The sequence below is a fragment of the Dromiciops gliroides genome, chromosome 2 (assembly GCF_019393635.1).
Source record: "Dromiciops gliroides isolate mDroGli1 chromosome 2, mDroGli1.pri, whole genome shotgun sequence".
Lineage (NCBI taxonomy): Eukaryota > Metazoa > Chordata > Mammalia > Microbiotheria > Microbiotheriidae > Dromiciops > Dromiciops gliroides.
In genome coordinates this window covers 275,442,899-275,465,109 of record NC_057862.1, presented here as the reverse complement: position 1 = coordinate 275,465,109, position 22,211 = coordinate 275,442,899, and the positions used below count along the sequence as shown (strand labels likewise).

Below are 22,211 nucleotides of genomic sequence, written 5' to 3'. Positions count from 1 at the left end.
TCCTGCTAGCCACTAGGGCCTCCAACCCCTCCCAAGAACTTTTTATTCATTTTGTATATACTCACTTATGTACACATTATCTCATCCTATAGAATAGAATGAGGGCAAAGACTGATGCAATTTGGTTTGTGTATGCCTCAGCTAAAGTTTTTAATATAGAGAGCTACAAACATTGAAGAAAGTCCATTTATTTAGGTCTTTTATTTTAGTCATAAAAATTTAACAGGTGTCCTTTACCACATATTTGATATTTTTTATCATTATGATAGATTTTCTTTCTTTGGATCTTTATTACGAGTATATAAAAAGACAAATAACATTTTTGGATTGATTTTTACATACTATAACTTTGCTAAAGTTTTTTACAGGTAATTAATTTTTTTTGCTTGAAAAATTAAAAAAATTTCTACTGTTACATTACCTGCAAATAGTATTTTGATCTTTTCATTTCTAATGTTAATCTTTCCAATAAATTATTTACAGTCTTATTGCAATTGCCAACACTTCTAATACTATGTCAAACTAGGGCCTCCCATAACTACTTTATGTTCAATATTATGTTCAACTATATGCCAAAGTAAAAAAAGAACTAATGAATGTGATTTCTAAATCACTGAGAGTTCTCAAAAAACAGTGGCGAATAGTGTATCATGGAATTATGAAAGGAAAAAATTCTCATTTTTTAGAAGTGAGAAGATTAAATTGATTCTGTATAATTTTATTATTGATCCTATTTACAATTTATTGATTTTGTCCTGTAATTGTTTAAGCCGTGGTTGGTTGTCTCTAAACAGTTCAGAGATTCAGCTCATCTACAATGGGTTAATCTGCCCTCAGACACTTGACACTTACTAGCTGTGTGACTTTGGGCAAGTCACTTAACCCTCACTGCCCCGTTCCCTCCCCCCCCCCAAAAAAAAAGTTGTACTGCTAATCACTATTCCATTCTTGCCTCAAGGAATTAGCTGTGGTAGATCCCTGTGAACACAAGGGAGTTTGGCCTAATATCTTTACACCACTAAGCTAAACTGGTTTGCTGTCCAAAAACTCTAGGTCACTATCTTGTAACTGGACTTAAACAATAAGCACGTCTTACTTTCATAAGAGACAGGCCTCTGGTCATTGCTAGCCCTTCATTACCAAACTTCCAAACAAGCATATTGTTCCTTGGATCTCAGCTCTGTAACCAATAGTGTTGCTCTCAACCCCATGTTACCTACTCTGTTCTGTTCTTTTTTTCTGTATTTCCAAAAGTCTAAAAATAAGAAGCTGTCTTTTTTTCTTTGGCCAAAGGGAGAGTCGATGACCCTTTTATTGACAAGTAGCATGACCATATTAATAAAATGTTATCTTGTTCAGAGAAACATGCCTCATTTTACCTTTTTGTTAAATTTATCTTGAGACAGAAGAAAGCCTAACAAGTCAACAAGTTTAACTTTGACTAAAGACAAAATTCTAGAATGTATTATTAATCAGGTGATTAGTGAGCTTCTGTAAAAGGAAACATTGATGACAAAGAGCCATCATAACTTCATAAAGAAAATGTAGGTCATAGCAGACTAACTTCATTTCCGTTTTTCCCCCCACTGGAAGATCATGGAAATGCCACAGATATTATTTACCTAATTTTTCAACTAAACATTTGACAAAATTTTACCATGATATCTTTGTGGATGAAATGTATAGATATAGACTAGAAGTTAGTACAGTTAGATCAGGAACTGAATAAATTATAATAATATTTAACATTCATATAGTGCTCTAAGGTTTAAGCTGGAAGGAATGATTAATACACTGGATGATAGAGTCAACTCTTACTTGTTCTCTCTAGCAAAGAGAATAATCTTTTGAAAGGAAATGGTAAAGCAAAAATGGCCAATGGAAAGGTGATACTTAAGAGAAGTAGGGAGGTACGAAGAAGGAATATAACAATACTTAATGAGTTCCAGTCCCAGAGGCTTATATGAATTATATAAAAGTTTACTGAAAGTAGTTAATGTGACTACTGTGTCAACAATCAGTGGTCTCTGAAAGAATGTGTTAAACATAAGCAGAGCTATAGCAGGGTTTCTTATCTTTTTGTGTGTGTGTCACAGACTCCTCTGGCAATGCAGAGAAACCTAGGGACACCCTTGTAAGAATGTTTTAAAATTCACAAAATAGAATACATATGGTTATGAGGGAAACCAATTATTCTGAAATATAATTATCAAAATAATAAGAAAAAACCCAAGTTCATAAACACCAAATTAGGAACCTTTACCATGGGATTGGAGAAGGTCCAAATGTCCCAGTTTTCAAAAAAGTGAGCAGAAATAACTTTACAGATCATAAAACAGTGAACTTAATAGATTGCTGGCAAAATTCTAAGTATTATTAAAAGCAAGGTAGGGGATTATCTTTAAAAGGAAGTAGTGATAAAGAAACAGGATGCCTTTGTGATGAATAGATCAAGATGACAAACTAACCTCAATTCCTTTTTGTTGTGATTATTAAATTACAGATTTTACAAGAAAACATTGTAAAAGCCTTTATGACATACTTATGGACATACGGACTAGGTAAAAGCAGTTAAGAAGGTTCAAAATTGCTTGAATATCCAGACTCAGAGTCTGGCTTGACTATTAATTTTATGTCAACTTGGAAGGAGAACTCAAGTCAATGTCCAAGGATTTATGATTGGGACTGAGCTATTTAACAATTATATCACTCATCTGGATAAAGGAAACACATATGGCATACCCATCAAATCTGTAGTCTTCACAAAGCTGAGAGAGAGCCGATAAAATTGAGGACAAATCAAGATAAGTTTAAGTTCAACTGAATAAGATTAAATGGAATGGATATAAATGTAAACAAAGACCTACATTTGGGTTAAAAAGAATATCAGCTTCACAAGTGTGAAATGGAAACATGGCTAGATGTTTCGAACTATCTGATGGGAATTTAACAGGAGGTTAAACAATAGGAATTTAAAAAATATTAATTGCTTGAAATATCTCTATAAGACCAGTAATAATCTTGTTATACTCTGCATTGGTCATAACCCATCAGAATTCTGGGTGTCACATTGTAAGTAGAATACTGATAAAGCTAGAAAGTAGCCAGAATAGTGAAAGGATCATGCCACATGGGAATTAGTTGAGTGAAATTAGGATGTTTAAATTGGGTAACAGAAGGCTTAGAAGAACCATATAAGTTTCAAAGTATTTGAATGGCAATCATAGGAAAAAGACTTGTTCTGTTTGGTTCCAGATGGTAGAAAGAGAAACAATAGATAGGAGAGGCCAAAGCTAAAAATACAAAATTGAATAGGGATACATGTAAAGTTATATGCTTGTGTTAAAAAATCAGCTTCACAAATAAAATGTAGGGGAGGTATAGTAATATGAAATATACATGAAGTTTCTGGTAGACTGCAAACTCAATATGAATCAGCAATGTGATATGGCAGACAAAAAATTAACAGGAGCTTTGGCTGCATTAAGACAGAGCTAGGGATTTAATTATTCTATCAGAAGACCACAGAGTACTGTGTTTTTTTTCTGGTTATCATATTTTATAAAGAACAGTGTAAAAGTGAAATTCATCCAGAGGAAGTCAACCAGAAGAAAAAAAGGCTCTGAGATTATTCAATTCAACAAACATTTATTAGCACTTACTACTTGGAAGACAATAGGAGTTAGGGATAAAAAAACAAAAGTGAGAGAATCCCTGTTCTTCAAATTTACATTTAATTGGATCTTACCTTTGATTTGAGTGTTCACTTAAAGAACTGGAGTTGTTTATGAATGAAAAAAATTGAATTATTTATAGAAAAAAAGACTTGGGATAGCATATGATATGTCATACCAATGATGAACCATAGCACTCACCTCCTGACAAAGAGGTGACAGACTCAGGGTTCAGAAGGAGTCATATTTCTTTGGACAAGGCTAATGTAGGACTTGATCATGCATACTAGTTATAAGGGTTTTGTCTATTTTTTTAATGGTGGGAAGGAGAGAAAATTGACTTTTGTTCATTGAAAAAATAATTTAAAAAATAAAATTGAAGACTTGTTATGAAGGGTTGTGCTGTTTACAGTGAAAGGGGGACATGTGAGATAAATTGGGAAGTTTAACTTAGCAAAACTTAGCAAATGATTAGACTTGGGTAATGAGGAAGATTGAAGAGAATGACTCCTAGATTGCAAACTCAAAAAGGGCAGTGTAATAATGTTGAACTTATTAACTATCAGTATCAATATTTTTTTCAATTTCTTTTTTCTAAAATTGGCTTATTTTAATTATTTAATTTCTTCTGTTAATCTGTGTAATTTATATTTGCATTTAGATTGTCAAATTTATTGGCATATAATTGGGCAAAATAGTTTCTAACACTAGTCTTAATTTCCTCTTCATTGGTGATGAGTTCACCCCTTTCATTTTTGATACTGGTAATTTGGTTTTCTTCTTTTCTTTTTTTGATCAATTAATCAATGGTTTATCTATTTTATTGGTTTTTTAAAAATATAAAACCAGCTTCTAGTTTTATTAATTCAATGGTTTTCTTACCTTTTATTTTATTAATCTCTCCTTTGATTTTCAAGATTTCCAATTTGGCGCTTAATTGCGGATTTTTAATTTGTTAATTTTCTAGTTTTTTTCAGTTGTATGATCTGTTTTTTTCTCTATTTTATTGATGTAAGTAGTTAGCGATATAAATTTTCCCCTAAGTAGCACTTTGGCTGCATACCATAAATTTTGATACACTATCTCATCATTGTAATTTTCTTTAATGAAACCATCGATTGTTTCTATGATTTGTTATTTGACCCATTTGTTTTTTAGGATCAGATTATTTCATTTCCAATGGATTTTTAATCTTTTAATTGTCCATTATTGAATGTAATTTTTATTGCATTATGATCTGAAAAGGATGTCTTTACTACTTCTGCTTTTCTGCATCTGGTTGTGAGGTTTTTATGCCCAAATACATGGTCAATTTTTGTGTAGGTTCCATGCACTATCAATATTTTGAAGGAAGATAAATTAGGACAAAGCAGGGACAATGGTGTAACTTTTTTTGGTTCTGTGAAATCCTAACAACAACAACAAAACTGTGTTGTGAACCTCCAGGGTAATTTAATATGCTATTCTTTTAGATTTATTAAGTACTTACAATGATAATTTTTTGCACATCAAAGCTCCAAATTAAAATTTATATTATATAATATAAAAATTATTCTACCTTTATAATTATGAGAACTCTAAATATACAATTATAAAATAATTATGAATATTTTATAGAGTATTCTATAAGAATTTAAAAAATAATCCAGCAAAACCTTATAAGCTTACCATTATATATAATGTCATATTAAATCTTCATACAAATATTGTAAAAGAAACTATGTTTCTAACATAATTGGGCTTAAGGCGCCAATAAAGAATGCTTAGCACACACCCCTTGGCCTCTCAACTCAAACCCACAAAAGGGGTTTGTAAACCATTAAATGGAAACCAATGATGTAAACGAAGGTTGTGGCAAGGAGAGACTAGGTTTGGGGGTGGTGGTGAGAGAGAGAGAAATGAAAGGATAGGAGGTAATGGTCAGATAGAGAAATATTTATTTATGTTCTGACTGAGGGGATTATAAAAAAAATTACAACTAATCAATTTGATCCATACAGGTAGGAAGATCTTGCCTTACTAGTCTTTTAAAAATTTACCAGAAATCTTGGATAGGTTATATCTGACCAGATTTGTCACATGAACTCTATGTTGGATCTCCAGACTTTTGTGAAAGACTGTATTAGGTACTAAAAATATGACAAAAAATTATATACTTCTTGCCCTCAATGAGCTAATCTAATAGGAAGGATATGACATGTATGTGAAAAAGCACAACATAATGAATATAATAAAGGCTGTCATCAAAGAGTTGTATGAAAGAAAGATGATTGGCTGGTTGTATAGCCAGAATGTTCCACTGGTACCCTCTTGATGCTGGAAGAAAGTAAGCAAGACTTCTAATCCAAAGACCCACTGTGACAAAATTTTGAGAGGACATGGATAAGAGTCATACTGGATAGGCAGGCATGGATTGGTAGTGATCTGTATCACTGGAAGAAACTTGTGACTCAAAGAGATCATAGATCCATTTAAATATTTGAGTGATAATGGCAAAGGAGAGAGCCTATAAAGTACTATGATAAAATTTGAGGATTGAGTTATCACTTTCACCTAGGAGGCTCAGAGAGGAAAGAAGTGGCCTCTGTGTCCAGAGGTGATGAAAGCTCATAAGCTCCCATATTTAACAGTGAATTATAACCTCCAAGGGCGCAGTGGTTAAAGCACCGGCCCTGGATTCAGGAGTACCTGAGTTCAAATCCGGCCTCAGACACTTGACACTTACTAGGTGTGTGACCGTGGGCAAGTCACTTAACCCCCATTGCCTAAAAAAAAAAAAAAAAGAAATATAACCTCCAGGATGTAAGAGAGTATTAGGAAGTTTTCCTAAAGTTAGCTTCTGAATATTTGTGATTTAGGTTTTAAAATAGTATATGACATGTGTAGAGAAGAGATTGTGACTTAGTTTGTGATTTGTTCTATAAGTTAGGGAGAGGGAGAGAAGTAAGAAGGAGAAAAGGCAGATATCAGCCCTTAGCTCACACATAGAGTTAGAGATGAAGCATAGAATTATGTGATTTTAGGGAACTCAGAAACTAACTAGTCCAACAACCCCTTTCATTCTACATATATAATAAGTCACTTGCCCAAAGACATAAAACAAATTAAACTGTGAAACCAGGAACTGGACTAAGGTCTCCTGGCTCCAATATTATTCCTTAAGCCATTGACGGGTAGATTTAATTTAAATCAAACTTCACATTATCAAAAATAAATTTCTTTTTGTGTACATATTTCATTGAAAATATCTAAATAATTAAACTGAGGCAAATTTGATGTCAGGAATGAAGCAGCTAGTCAGTTACAAAAGGCCAAGCATCTGTGAGCACTAAGAATGTACATATACTGCTCAAATAAGACTTTTATGCACTATACAGGTTAGTTTGGGCACACTCTCTCAAACTCATGATACCAACCAGTCAATAAAAATAAAAAGCAAATTCATACAATACCTTTTTCCCATGCTGCTGCTCAGAGGGTCTGCTAGACTTCTATTTGCAGGACATTTCCTGCGTGCCAACTTCTTGGTACTGCTGCTATCATTAGGCTGCTCATTTTCCCTCTTAGGGGTCATACTTCCTTTGCTGTTCAAGTCCCTTAGTACATTGTAATTAATTTTACTTGAGATTTTCTTTTGTTCCAACATCTTTTCAATGGCTTCTCCTGCAGTGCTGGCCTGAATTGGCTCCCGTTTTTTAGAAGACTTCTTTGGCTTAAATGAAACATAAAAACAGTGATTTGGACAAGATATAAATAACTGTAAATATAATATCAATCAAGAGTTGAGTTGACGACTTATAATTAGGCACCTTTTCAGCAGATCCCTAATGAATCAAGGTCATCCTACGCAGCAAGGGGCTTCCAACTGTAGGTCACAGGGCCAGAGATATAGATTCAGATTAATGAAAAATCTTAGATAACCTAATCATTGAAAATCCTCTTAGTACTTCTAATAATTATCCAGGGCAAATGCATATTAAACAATTATTCCACCTAAACTGCCTCCAGCTAAAAAGAAAGAGGCAGATAAAAAATGAGAAACTGAAAAGTTATTATGGAATCTAAATCCTAAAATTCATTTTTTCAAATGTAAATGGATGTAAATGTATTTGTAATTGGTTTTGTTGGCATTTAAAGTTAACTTCATTAAAAAAAAAACAAATTTTAAAATAGAGAACTAAACTGCCCTAGGATAAATTATTTTTAAATCAATTACCAAAACCACTAGTGTTGTTGGAACCAAAAAGTTGTTCCACTTATAACTGCTTCATTTTTGTTGAAAAGTAAGATTCAACCCTACCTAATCTACTGTACTAATGTATCTATCACAAGATAGATGTTATTGTTGTTCAATCGTTCAGTCATATTCAACTCTTTGTGACCCCATGGACCATCACGCACCAGGCCCTCCATTATCTCTCAGAGTGTCCAAGTTCATGTTCATTGTTTCCATGATGCTATCTAGCCATCTCGTCTTTTGCCATCCCCCTTTCCTTTTGCCTTCAATCTTCCCCAACATCAGGGTCCTTTCCAATGAGTCCTGTCTATTCATTATATGGTCAAAGTATTTAAGGTTCAATTTCAGTATTTGACTTTCCAGGGAATAGCTGAATTAATTTCTTTAAGTATTGACTGATCCTTGCTGTTCAAGGGACTCTCAAAAGTCTTTTCAAGTCCCACAATTTGAAAGAATCTATTCTGTGGCATTCAGCATTCCTTATAGTCCAACTCTCATAGCCATACATTGTTACTATCTCTAGATAGATAGGAATAAAAAAAATTCAGTATGGGAAGGAAAGGCTGCATGCCAAAATCAGTAGGCTTAGTGGAGGCCAGCATGGCTCCAGGTAATGGCACAGGCACCAATCCCAGCAACTCTCCCATGCATTCATTATATTAGTGGTGAAGTGCTTTTAGCAAATATCATTAGCCTACTACTATAGGAATGATTACATTTCTGGCTATGCTCAGTAGAAAAAGATTCCATTTTTTAAGGAATATATATTAGGTATCTATTGTCCTGATCAACAATTCTCCCAATGAAACTTCTTTGGCAATTTCACCTACACATGACATATCCATCCATAGCCTATTCATATATATGCAATTAGTCTTCCCGCTATTAGATATCATTTAGGAAGTTTTACAAAACATGTCCTTCAATAATAGATGGCATGCTAAGGACAATATAGTAGTTGGCTTCTCAATGACCCAGAAAAAGTAGCTATAAAGAAAATTTGCTCCAGTGACTTAAAGCTGCTAAGTAAACCCAGCAGCTATATCCAGGAAGCAGAACTTCAAACATTCTAATAAGATATGCCCCTTCACATCAGGGGAGATATGTAAGCCAGCCTAATGTAACAGTGCACATAGGCCAAGAATAAAATGCTTCATGTTTAATGAAATGCAATTTTCAAGATGAGTAGGAAAAGTAAGGAAATGAACCTAAAAAAAGAAAATCACAAACTAAGGTAATGGTAAAGAAAGTCTTAGAAAGGTTCGATCAGTCTACTATGTGCTTCTACACTTTCTTCTTAACCTGCTAGACCATTTGGGTATAGAGATCTACACAACCCTGAAAAAAGACTGGTCTTGGGCAGGGCAAATAGAGATCCTAGTAAATAGAGGAAGCCACAGGATTTGAAAGGGTTCTGAAAAGCTAAGAAGCACAAGCCCTTGTAACAGAGCCTTTAAAACACCTTGAGCTTGGAGCTACAAAGGAGTTCAACAGTACCAGAACATGATGGATCAGCTGGGTCTACAAAATGGAAAGCCACCTGCTACTATTATATCTCTCTCAGCTATCATGACAGCATTGAATCCTCTTCTATTTATTCCTCTCCCCTTCATGCTTATTTCCCTATTTTCTCCCTACTTCTAATTTCCTCTTTTTTCTTACTCTTCTCACTTAAGCTTATATAAATTATCAGAGAACAGTTTTAAATCTCTTAAAGATTTAGTAAAATTTAGCTCACCATATTAAATTTAAATTATGTTTAATTAAATTTCAGTTTAAATTCAAGTTTAATTCACCCTAATTCAAATTTCAATTTAGTTTAGATTCATTTAAATGTCAGTTAAATTTAGTATTTAAAATCCACATGCTATGCCCTAGAATTTGAAAAAAAGTCTTTTTTCTCTCTTATTATAGTATATACTGTATGCTAAAATCACCAAGGACAATCCAGGAAATTTTAGCCCCAGTCAAATGCTTTTCATTTTTATATTCAAATGTAGAGAATTGGGGGCAGCTAGGCACCAGCTCTGGATTTAGAAGAATCTGAGTTCAAATCCGGACTCAGACACTTGACACTAGCTGTGTGACCCTGGGCAAGTCACTTAACCCTCAATGCCCCGCAAAAACAAACAAACAAACAAAAAATGTAGAGAATTAACAATGACATCAGTGGCCAGAGTTTAAACTTTGGAAAGGGGGAACACAATTCAAAGCCAATGGATAGCCTATGAGTAATAACCAACACCTCAAACCTTTCTCAAGATGAATAGGAAAAGTAAGGAAATGAACCTAAAAAAAAAGAAAAATCACAAAGTAAGGTACTGGTAAAGCCAACGGTAAAGCCTACTCAAGAAACTGCAAAAAAGGAAGCCTTTGGTCACACACTGTTGACATAAATCTATACTTCTCTAGCCAAAAAACTCTGTCAAATGTCAGGACACTTGAAGCAGCAGTCTGTTGTGTATTTAACTTATGGGACAGCAAGGTGGCTCTATCCCCAAGTAGACAGAGAGCTGGACCTGGAATAAGGAAGACCTGAGTTCAACTAGCTATGTGACCCTGGGGACACTTAACCCTATTTGATTCATTTTCCTCTTCTGTAAAATGAGTTAGAGAAGGAAATGGCAAACTACTCCAGTATCTTTGCCAAGAAAACTCAAATGGGATCAGGGAGAGTCAGATACTACTGAACCAATTAAACAGCAACAGATTTAACTTTTAATTGTTAAGTGTCTGGAGGAGAAACAAACCCTCTAACCAGTATGGCACCATAAATTCATACACATCAGTGCTGTCTATTGTAGCATTTCTGTACTGCCTTTTCTCTTGCTTAATTATCCAAACTATAAATGGTTTAAAATACAATGGACTGGTCACTGTAATTGGTTTAAGCAAAAAGTTGAAGAGTTGAGCAAAGCCCCCTGGCAAAAAAGAAATAAGTTTAGTTTATGACAGGTAGAACATTATTGTTTCCCTAATGTTACTAAAGAAGGAAAATATCAGCTTTTCTCATTTCAAACCCTCTTAGAAATATAAAATCATAAAATGTCAGAGCAGGCAGAGAATTTAGAGGCCATCTGGTTCAATCTTTTTACTCTAAGATGGGGATCCTGAGCTTCAGAGGGAAAAAGGGATTTGCCCAAAGTCATGCAGTTAAAGATCTTGGGTTCAGCATAGGTCTCTGGACTCCCAATTCAGGACTTTTTCTACCACATCATAGTACTCCTTTTATGGAGCTTTTTCTTCAGAATCCAAACAAACAAACAAACAAATGAATGAATGGGCAAATAAACAAACAAACAAGCAAATGAATGAATGAATGAATGAATGAATGCGTGTTTGGATTTTATTCTTACATGTTGAAAAATTCATTTGAAATGTGCAAGCCAGCACACATAAATGCAGTTCACTGCCTAAGAGATATTTTCTTAGGGGAAATCTGGAATATAAAGCACATAACACAGCCACCAAAATGTGCATTGTTATTTACACTTTCTAATGTTAGTGAAATACTGCTCTGAGTCTGGAAACAAGGATCCTTTGGCCAAATAACAAAAGACCCTTAAAAGTTTAAGACCAATGGCAATGAAATTCAATAAAGAAATATTTTTCCAGTGAACTTGTAGATTTACTGGAAAACAGATGATCTTTTCAAACAAATTAGAACATTTTCTACCTTGTGTTCCTTATAAATGCCAAGTTCCTTCTCTTTTGCTATCCTTGCTTCTTTTTCTAAAAGATAAAAACAAAAAACAATCAGCATGAATTAGATAATATTTCATAGCATAGTTGGCGAGGCACTGACTGGGAATAACCGCTTACCCTTTTGTTCTTTTACATAGTCAGCATGTTCTTTCATCCACAGTTCAGCTTTGATTTGTGCTTCATTTTCATTGAGAATGTACTGAGGACAAAATAAAGTGAATTTCTTTTCAGCTATTGTTTTAAAAAGCAAATAGAATTTTAACATATCTCAAAACTATAAACAAAATGCAAATGTAAATATATAAAGTTATTAAAGGAATGAAATGGGACTTCAACACAAAAGAAAAGTATATTTGGAAATATCTGGAAATGCGAACCCAACTTTCATCTTCAAAACCAAAATTGATAATTTGACACTTTCACATGTATTCCCTCCCCTAATAAATACACATCCCATTACTGCAAATCAAGAACAACTTATCTAGGTACAAATCTGGGGCTAATGGGACATAATAAAAGCTATAACTAATATAATTCAAAGAAAATAGAGAATTTTAATAGACTAATGACCTCATGCTTATGAGAATGAAAAAAAAACATTAGATTTTTTTCATGAAACATATGAAGATCAATTTGGGAATAAAACCATGTGTTATAAGTACTTTGTTTCATTTTTTCTTTTTTTCTCAATATTTTATAAAAGAATTTCTATTGAAAACAAAATTAGAGGAAAACCAAAATATAGAGGAAAATTTCACCATGAATTGCTTAATTAACAATACAAGGAACAATTCAAGTAGCTCCTCATATTATCTTACGTTATTAAATTTAGTTATACTTTCAAACATTACTTGTACAATCAACTTGGAAATATCTTTTTAAAAAAAAATCAGATTTCTTTGAAGTCAAATTTCTAATGGGTTCTGACCCATTTGATACTAAAAAATTGTATTTTCTACTAGTGAACTGCATTTCTCAATATAACCTTTTTTCTTTTTTTTGCAGGCAATGGGGGTTAAGTGACTTGCCCAGAGTCACACAGCTAGTAAGTGTCAAGTGTCTGAGGCCGGATTTGAACTCAGGTACTCCTGAATCCAGGGCCGGTGCTTTAACCACTGCACCATCTAGCTGCCTTCAATATAACCTTAAAAAATTTTTATTCTTGCAATTTTATAATCTCTTACCCACGGTTCCTCACTAGTGAACTTAACTGTTCTGAGTCTACCCTCCTAGGTAGTATGATAGGTACTTAGGACAGGGCATTGAAACTTTTTGGTCTCCAAGTCAGTGTTATATAACATCGATTGGTATATCTGAGGCTCACAGAGTTAATGAGCAAGCATGTTTGGAAGAACACAGAGGGCACTAGAGTAGTGTTCCTGATGATATGAAAGTAGATGACGTAACAAAAGACCAAAACGATAGTAATCAGAGAAACTACAACAGCACCCTGGTGTTAACAAGATTCCTAACTTCTCAATGATGAAAAAGTACAACAAAACAAATTGAACAGATACTATTATGATATTTGGTTCATGTCAACAAAAATGGATTGAACATATATAATGGGCAACATATATGCAAAGGTCTATGTTATGAAAATATTTCAAGAATTCTAAACCAAATTAAGTATTTCAGGAGCAAAAAAAGTATAAAAATTGCAACATATTGAACCCCAACTATGACTAGAATGACATTACCCTACTGGTCTGTAGCCTTATTTAAAATTAAAAACCAAGTAAACCTATTGGGCAGATTTGCAAAAAGCATCATTTAGATATAGCACTGGCCTGAATGTAAAAGTAAAAATACCTGCGAAGTATGTCACACATAATGTACAGAAATGAATTAAAAAGCATTTTCTTCTTCAAGGGTAAAATATAAGAATAAAATAAAAATAGCTTACCCTATCGATTTCACTGTCATCAATTCCATTAAGATCTAATTCACCATCTCCTGAATTTTCATCTAAATAAAGGCAACAGCAACCAATCTCAATTAGGGCTCATGGATGTTTAAAAACAATGTCTCAAGTACTTTAACTTTGAGATTACCTGGAGAATTGTAGGAATGCTAAGTAATTAAGTAATTATCTTTTAAAATACAGTGTCTCCTCCTTCAAAAATATCAACCCATAGTATTTTCTTATACCTTAAATTGTATATTTTTATCTTCCAAGTTTATTCTAAATACAGTCACCCAAATAAGATCTTAGAAGTACATGCTCAAGGAAGAGGAAGATAATTGAAGTAGAATCCATTGTAAATATCTGCATTTAGTGTAGCAGCATATATTCACTGGTAACTGATTTGGCTCACTGTGCCACAGATTTGATTTTCACTTTAAAATAAGAGGAATAATATTTTGTGGAGTAATGTCCTATGAAGTCTCCAAGACTACTGCTAAAAAAAAATCTTACCGTAAAATGAACTTTCTTTAGGGTTTTATCAAATCCAAGGATTTTCACTTTACTTTAATCTAATCTGACAATTATTATATACTTATTATATACAGAGCAGTGTACTAGGCTAAGCCCCAAACTTTAAAGAAGTCTCAATTGTTGCCGTTATTGAGCTCATAATTTATTAGGAGGCTGTGATATGTAACATATATCAATAAGTACATTAGAGAAGTACAAAACCAATTGCTTTGTTAGGCTGAAGAGAGGAAAGGTCATTATCTCTTTGAGAAGGATAAGAGAAGGCAGGTAGCATTTGAATTGGGCATTAAAAGATGGGTTGTTATTGTTAGCACTGGCCCTGAACTCAGGAGGACCTAGGTTCAAATATTACCTCAGACACTAACTGTATGACCCTGGACAAGTCATTTAACACCAGCTGCCTTAAACATCTGGGGCCATCTTGAGTCGTCTTGATCTATATCTTGTCATTAGACCCAGAAAGCTCAAGAGGAGAGAGTGAGGTTGGTGACCTTGCACAGCCCTCTCTCACTTAAATTCAATTCATTGCAAGTCATCACCCTGATGTCATGGTCCTTTTTGAGAATGAAGGACAAAACAACAACAACAGATGGGTAAAAATCCAATAGCCACATTTTCAGCATAGCCTGTCACAGATTAAGGTCTTAAAAAAGGCTTGAATATATAGCCACGTGGATATCTCCACACCTCACACTTAACATGTGCAAAAGTGAACTAAATCTTTCTCCCTAAATCTGTCCCTCCTTCAATCTTTCCTATTTCTGTTGATCACGGTAGTTCCTCCCAATCACACAAGTTCAAAATTTCCAGGCCATCACTGACTCTTCCATCCTCCTGATTCCCATGTGCAATTAGTTCATAAATTCTGTCAAATAAATCTTCACAAAATCTTTCACATTCAACCTCCTCTATCCACTTACATTACCACCACCTTTGTTTTAGCTATCGCCTCTTCCTATTAATACTAACAATCTCCTTGTCTTAGGTTTCTCATCTTTACTACCTATCCTTCAAACAACTTTCAGAATAATCTTATTGTAGAGATAAAAAAAAAATCAGATTCTTATAGTTATAAGAGATCTCAGAGTCATTCTGTCCAAAAATTCCCTCTATATCAACATGGTCATCTGTGATCAAGACTATTGTCTTGAAGATCTCAAGTGAGAGGGAACCCATTTCAATTATGGAGAGATCTCTTAGGAAATTTTCCTCACATCAACTATAAATCTGTCTCTCTGCAACTTTCACTCCTTGCTACAAAGGTAAAACAACACATTTAACTCCTTTTACCCAGGAAATATATGAATACAGCTTTCAAATATTTGAAGACAGCTTCTGTGTCCCAATACTTGAGATTCTGCCTAACTTCTATAGGGCAGAGTACAGTACACTCTGCCTGAAGAACTCTAATGAGGGTGAATCCACAATTTTCTAAGATATAGCATTCCATTCTACTTTTGGACAACTAATTATTAGGAAGTTACTTTTGACACCAAGCTTGAAGTTACCTTTGTGTAATGCCATCCACTGCTCCTGGGGTACCTTCTAAAACCAAACAGAACCAGGCTAATCCCTCTTCTGTGTAAAATTTATTTTTCTTTTTTTTTTCTATGTGAAATTTTTCTTTTTTTTTCTATGTAAAATTTTTTGACATAATTGAATGTAATTTTGAATCTTCTCTTCTTCAGACTAAATATACTCAGATTCTTCAAATATTCCTTGTATAATACAAAGGTTCAAGGTCCTTCACCATCCCTGTTGAGCTCCTCTGGATGCTTTCCAATTTATTAATATCATTTAGAACTGTTGAATCCAGAACTAAACACAATCTTCCTTTTGACCAAGGCAGAATACAAAGAGATTAACTATTTTTACTCCTAGAAATTATTCCTTTCTTAATGTATCTTAAAATCAAATAAGCTTTTCCAGTTCCCACATGAAAATGCCAACACATCTCAGGAAGATCTGAGTCCAAAACTGGCCTCAAACACTCACTACCTGTGTAACCCTGGGTAAGTCATTTAACTTATGTTTGCCTTAATACACAGGGGAGGAAAATGGCAAACCATTTCATTATCTTAGTCAAGAAAATCTATATGGGTTCACGAAGAGTTGGACACAACTGAACAACAACATGAATATGCTGACTGTGATCAAGTTTATAGTCTATTAAAACAAGTCTTTTTCAGACAAACTGCTCAGTAACCATGCTTCCTTCCCAATCCTGTATTTATACAGTTGATTTTTTGAATCCAGCTGTAACACTTTACATTTCCCATATGGAATTTCATCTGAGGCTATTCAGTGCAGTATTCTAGGAGGCTGCCAAAATCTTTTTGAATCCTGTCACCACCATATTAGCTATTTCTCCCATCCTTGTGTTATTTGAAAATTTGATGAACCTAATATCCAAGTTGTTAATAAAAATGTTAAATAGCATTGATCTCAGGCACACACTTCCCAGTTGACAGTGTCCTTCAGACCAATGGGCCTGCTTCCAATCTGGTCCCAGGAATCATCCTTATAAAGAAGGGGCCCCACTTTCCTAGATATCACCAACAAATGAACACATGTCAAATGAGGAGTGGTGGGAGTGACAGGCACAGAAGACCAATTTTTTAGAATAATCTTTATCCTCAATATTCCAAAATTATTTTCATAAAGGTACTCATCTTCCTAATGGTTTTTGTCTTGGGAAATTGTCTCCAATATGAACTTAGAAGGCTCTCCTGGAGGTCAGGTATAAAATATCCATCTGAACATTTGGGACAGAGAAGTCTCTAGATTTATGCATCTCACATTTTCTTTGTGTCACTGTGATTCTGCTTTGCTCATAGAGTGCAGTGCCTTCTTTGATGTTGGTATGCTATGCTAAGTGGTCCTGTGCCAATGTCTCCTATGTCTCACAAATGAAAGTAAAGTTCTTCAGAGATATCTTGAGAATGTCCTTGTAATACTTCTGACCTGTCAGAGAGCTTGCCATGTGCAAGCTGGAGAGTTTGTGCATTTCTAAGAAGGCAGCATTTAAGTCCATCAAAAGTAAAGTGCAAGTGAAGCTTAGAGAGAGACACAGGATCCTTGGCTCAGTACGAAGGCAGATGAGATTCAGTTTTATGCTGATAGTAATAATCCAAAGTGCTTTTATAAAACCTTGAAGATGTTTATGGGTCTAAGACCTGTGATATAAATCAATTACTCAGTGCTGATGAAGCCACACTGCTCAGTGATAGACACGATCCTGGAGAGATGGACTGAACACTTCCATAGAGTTCTCAACATATTATCATTAACAAATGCTAAAACTATTGACTATATACCTCAGGTTGAAGTCAATCCCTCTCTAGCCAAACTTCCAACTGAAGAAGAGGTTTTGAATGCCATAAGGCTCCACTCTGTGGCAAAGTGCCTGATGTGATTCCATCCCAGCAGAGATCTACAAGGCAGGGGGCTCCACTGCTCATGCAAAAGCTGACTGAAATCTTCCAGGTTATATGGCAAGAGAAGGTTATCCCCCAGAAAAATCAAGGATGCCTCCACTGTCCATCTCTAAAAAGGAAAAGAAAACAAGTTGTCCTGTGACAATCACAGGGTGGGGTTTTTCCATTAGTCACTGCTGGCAAGAAGATTGTTGCCAGTCATCCTTAATAGGCTGATCCTTCACCTGGAATATGATCATCTACCTGAGAGCCAGTGGCTTTAGAAATGGCCAAGGAATGATCCACATGATGTTTGCTGCCTGACAACTTTAGGAGAAATGTCAGGAGCAGAACACAATGTTCCTTGACCTGACCAAAGCCTTTGATACTGTCAGTCATGAGGGCTTGTGGAAGATTATGGCAAAATGATGTTTCTTGGAGAATTTCATTAGTATTGTAGGTCAGCTTCATGGTGGCATACTTGCACAGGTTCTGGATAAAGGATGATGCTCTCACACTTTCCAGTCTATATGTTATACATTGTTCTGGTATGCCCTTTAGTGACAGAGGAGGTTCCAGCAGGCCCCTTAGTGACATAGCTATTGAGGCAGAAGTCACATGGAATTCAAGTTACATAAGGAAAGACTGTCTTTTGTGAACTTTAGGTCTGGTTTGTTTTGGGGTTTGAATTTTCATTTTTTGAGGGGATGGAAAATATACATATTTATATTTTTCTGCTTTCTTTAGTTGAGACTGGGGCAGGAGGTAAAATCAATTAGATAAGCAATCATGGAACAATATCAAATTGCAAAAAAAAAAAGTCATTCAATTCAAAAGTTTCCTAATTGAAAGGGAATTCCATCCTATACCATGTGATACCTCTTCACATTAACTTAAGTGGCTTCTGATTACTACTAGGATGGAATAGAAATATTTCTGTATAGTCTTTAAAAAATTATTTTTCCCCAGTTGTATTTTTTTCCATGTAAAGACAATTTTAAACATTAATTTAAATTTTTTTTGAGTTTCAAATTTTCTCTCCCTCACCTCTCTCCTCCCTGAGATGATAAGCAACAATTTGATATAGGTTATACATGTTCAATCATATAAAATGTATTGCCATATTAATTATGTTGTGAAAGAATACACAGACCCCAAAGGGATAAAAAAAACACCCCAGAAAGTGAAAAATAGTATGCTTCAATATGAAATCAAACTTGATCAGTTCTTTCTCTGGAAGTGGATAGTATTTTTCAAAATGAGTTCTTTGGAATTGTCTTGGATCAATGACTTGCTAAAAATATCATAGTTGATCATTGTATTGCTGTTACCTTGTATAATGTTTTCCTGGTTCTGCTCATTTCATGTTGCATCAGTTCATATAAGTCTGTTTTTCTGAAAAGTGCTCATAATTTCTTATAGCATAGTAATAATCCATTACAATCATATAACATAACTTGCCCAGCCATTCTCCAATTGATGGGCATTGTCTCAATTTCCATTTTTTTTTTTTTGCTAATACAAAAAGTCTGCTATAAATATAGTTATAGTTAGATCTTTCTTCTTTTTTTCCTTTCTTCTTTCCTTTCTTCCTTCCTTTCTTTCTCTTTCTTTCTTTCTTTCTTTCTTTCTTTCTTTCTTTCTTTCTTTCTTTCTTTCTTTCTTTCTTTCTTTCTTTCTTTCTTTCTTTCTTTCTTTCTTTCTTTCTTTCTTTCTTTCTTTCTTTCTTTCTTTCTTTCAAATAGGTTTTTCTCTTGCTGCCCTGGAATCCTTTTTTTCCTTCTATGTGAGGATACAGAATCTATGTGAGATACAGAACTAAAAGTAGTACTGCTATATCAAAGGATATCCACAGTTTTATAGTCCTTTGGGCATAATTCCAAATTGCTCTCCAGAATGGTTGGATCAATTTCACAACTCCACCAAAAATGCATTAGTGTCCCAATTTTCCCAAATCCCCTCAAACATTTGATAGGTGTGAGGTAATACCTCAGAGTTGTTTTAATTTGCATTTCTCTAATCAATAATGAGTTAGAGAATTTTTTTCATATTACTATAAATATCTTTAATTTCTTCATCTGAAAATTGCCTGTTTATACCCTTTGACCATTTATCTACTGGGGAATGACTTGCATTCTTATACATTTGATTAAGTTCTCTAATATATATAGAAGATCAAGCCTTTATCAGAGAAGCTTAAAAGATTCCTTCCTCTCCAGTTTTCTGCTTTCCTTTTAACCTTGGCTACGTTGGTTTTCTTTCTGCAACCCCTTTTAAATTTAATGTAATCAAAACTATCCATTTTACATACTATGTTCTCTACCTCCTCTTGTTTGGTTAAAAATTCTTCCCATATTCATACATCTGACAAGTAATCTATTCCATGCTGTCCTAATTTGTTTATGGTATCATCCTTTATGTCCAAATCATGTACCCATTTTTTTTTTTGTTTTGTTTTTTGTGGGGCAATAGGGGTTAAGTGACTTGCCCAGGGTCACACAGCTAGTCAGTGTCAAGTGTCTGAGGCCAGATTTGAACTCAGGTCCTCCTGAATCCAGGGCCAGTGCTTTATTCACCGCACCACCTAGCTACCCACTCATGTATCCATTTTAATCTTATCTTGGTATGTGGTGTGAAATGTTGGTCTATACTTAGCTTCTGCCAAACTGCATTATAGTTTTCCCAGCAGTTTTTGTCAAATAGTGAGTTCTTATTCCCAAAGGTGGTATTTTTGAGTTTATCAAACACTAGATAACTATAGTCATTAACTATTAAATCTTGTGTACTTAATCTATCCATTGGTCCACCATTCTATTTCTTAACCAGTACTAGATAGTTTTGATGATTACTGCTTTTTAATTCAGTTTGACATCTGTTACAGGTAAGCCACCTTCCTTCACATTTGTTTTCATTAATTCCCTTGATATTCTTGACCTTTTGTTCTTCCACATGAGTTTTGTTATGGTTTTATTCTAGCTGTATAAAATATTTTTTGGTAGTTTGATTAGTAATGCACAGCATAAATAAATGTATATAGAATTGTAATTTTTATTATATTGTCTTGGCTTACCCATAAGCAATTAATATTTTACCAACTGGTAAGATCTAACTTTGTGTGAAAAGTGTTTTGTAATTGTGTTCACTTGGTTCCTGGGTTTATCTTGGCAGGTAGACTACAAAACATTTTATATTGTCTATAGTTATTTTAAAAGGAATTTCTCTTTCTATCTCTTCATGCTAGATTTTGTTGATAGCATATGGAAATGCTGATGATTTATGTGGGTTTACTTTATATCCTGCAACTTTAATAAAGTTGTTAATTAGTTTTTTAGCTGATTCTCTATACCATCATATCATCTGCAAAGAGTGATAGTTTTTTTTCTTCATTACCTGTTCTAATTCCTTCAATTTCTTTTTCTTCTCTTACTACTATAGCTAAAATTTCTAGTACAATATTGAATAATGGGGATAATGAACATCCTTGCTTTAAACCTGATCTTACTTGGAAAGGATTCTAGCTTATCCCCATTACAGATTAATTCTTGCTGATGGTTTTAGGTAGATACTACTTATCATTTTAAGGAAAACTCCACTTATTCCCATGCTCTCTTTTTAAATAGTACTGTATTTTTTCAAAAGCTTTTTCTTCATCTATTGAGATAATCATGTGATTTTTGTTGTTTTGTTTTGTTTTTTGGTGAGGAAATTGGGGTTGTGACTTGCCCAGGGTCACACAGCTAGTAATTGTTAAGTGTCTGAGGCCGCATTTGAACTCAGATCCTCCTCAATCTAGGGCCAGTGCTCTATCCACTGCACCACCTAGCTGCCCCAATTTTTGTTGTTTTTATTATCAATATGGTCAATTATACGAATTTTCCTAATACTGAAACATCCCTATATCCCTGGTATAAACCCCACATGTTAATAGTGTATGATCCTTGTGATAAATTGCTATCCCCTTGCTTGTATTTTATTTTTAAAATTTTGCATTAATACATAATAAGGAACCTGGTCAATAGTTTTCTTTCCTGGCTCTTCCTGGTTTAGGAATCAGCACCATATTTGTCTCATAAAAAGAATTTGGTAGGACTCCTTCACCCATTTCCCAAAAAAGTTTATTTAGTATTGTAATTAATTGTTCTTTAAATGTTTAGTAGAATTTACTTGTGAATCCATCTTGGCCCTGGAGATTTTTTCTTAGGTAGTTCATGGAGAACTTGTTGAATTTCATTGTCTAAGATGGGGTTATTTAAGTATTCCAATCCCCCTTCTGTTAATTTGGGCAATTTATTTTTGTAAATATTCATCCATTTCATTTAGACTGTCAGATTTATTGGCATATAATTAAGCAAAATGGCTCCTATTTTTTGCTTTAATTTCCTCTTCATTGGTGGTGAATTTACCCTTTTGGGTTTTGAAACTTGCAATTTTGTTCTTTTCTTTCTTTTTTAAAAAAAAATCAAATTAACCAATAGTTTATTTTATTTTTTTTCCTTCTTCATAAAAACAGCTCCTAGTTTTATTTATTAGTTGAATGGTTTTCTTACTTTCAATTTTATTAATCTCTCCTTTGATATTCAGGATTTTCATTTTGATGTTTAATTGGAGATTTTTAATTTGTTCTTTTTCTAGTTGTTTTTACTTGCATGCCCAAATCATTGATCTGCTCTTTCTCTATGTTAGTGATATAAGCATTTAGATATAAAATTTCCCCTAAGTACCGTTTTGACTGCATCCCA

General features: G+C 34.1%; 1 protein-coding gene across 3 annotated transcripts in view; it reads right to left on the bottom strand.

The window, feature by feature from the left end:
- Nucleotides 1–22,211, bottom strand: part of BRF1 (BRF1 RNA polymerase III transcription initiation factor subunit) — a 177,656-nt gene that overhangs the window by 10,093 nt on the left and 145,352 nt on the right. For all 3 annotated transcript variants that reach the window (XM_043981929.1, XM_043981930.1, XM_043981931.1), the window contains 4 exons: nt 13,523–13,584; nt 11,734–11,815; nt 11,588–11,643; nt 7,127–7,386 (listed from right to left, as the gene is read on the bottom strand). In XM_043981929.1, the coding sequence (XP_043837864.1) occupies nt 7,127–7,386; nt 11,588–11,643; nt 11,734–11,815; nt 13,523–13,584 (460 nt within the window). The remainder of the gene's footprint in view (nt 1–7,126; nt 7,387–11,587; nt 11,644–11,733; nt 11,816–13,522; nt 13,585–22,211) is intronic.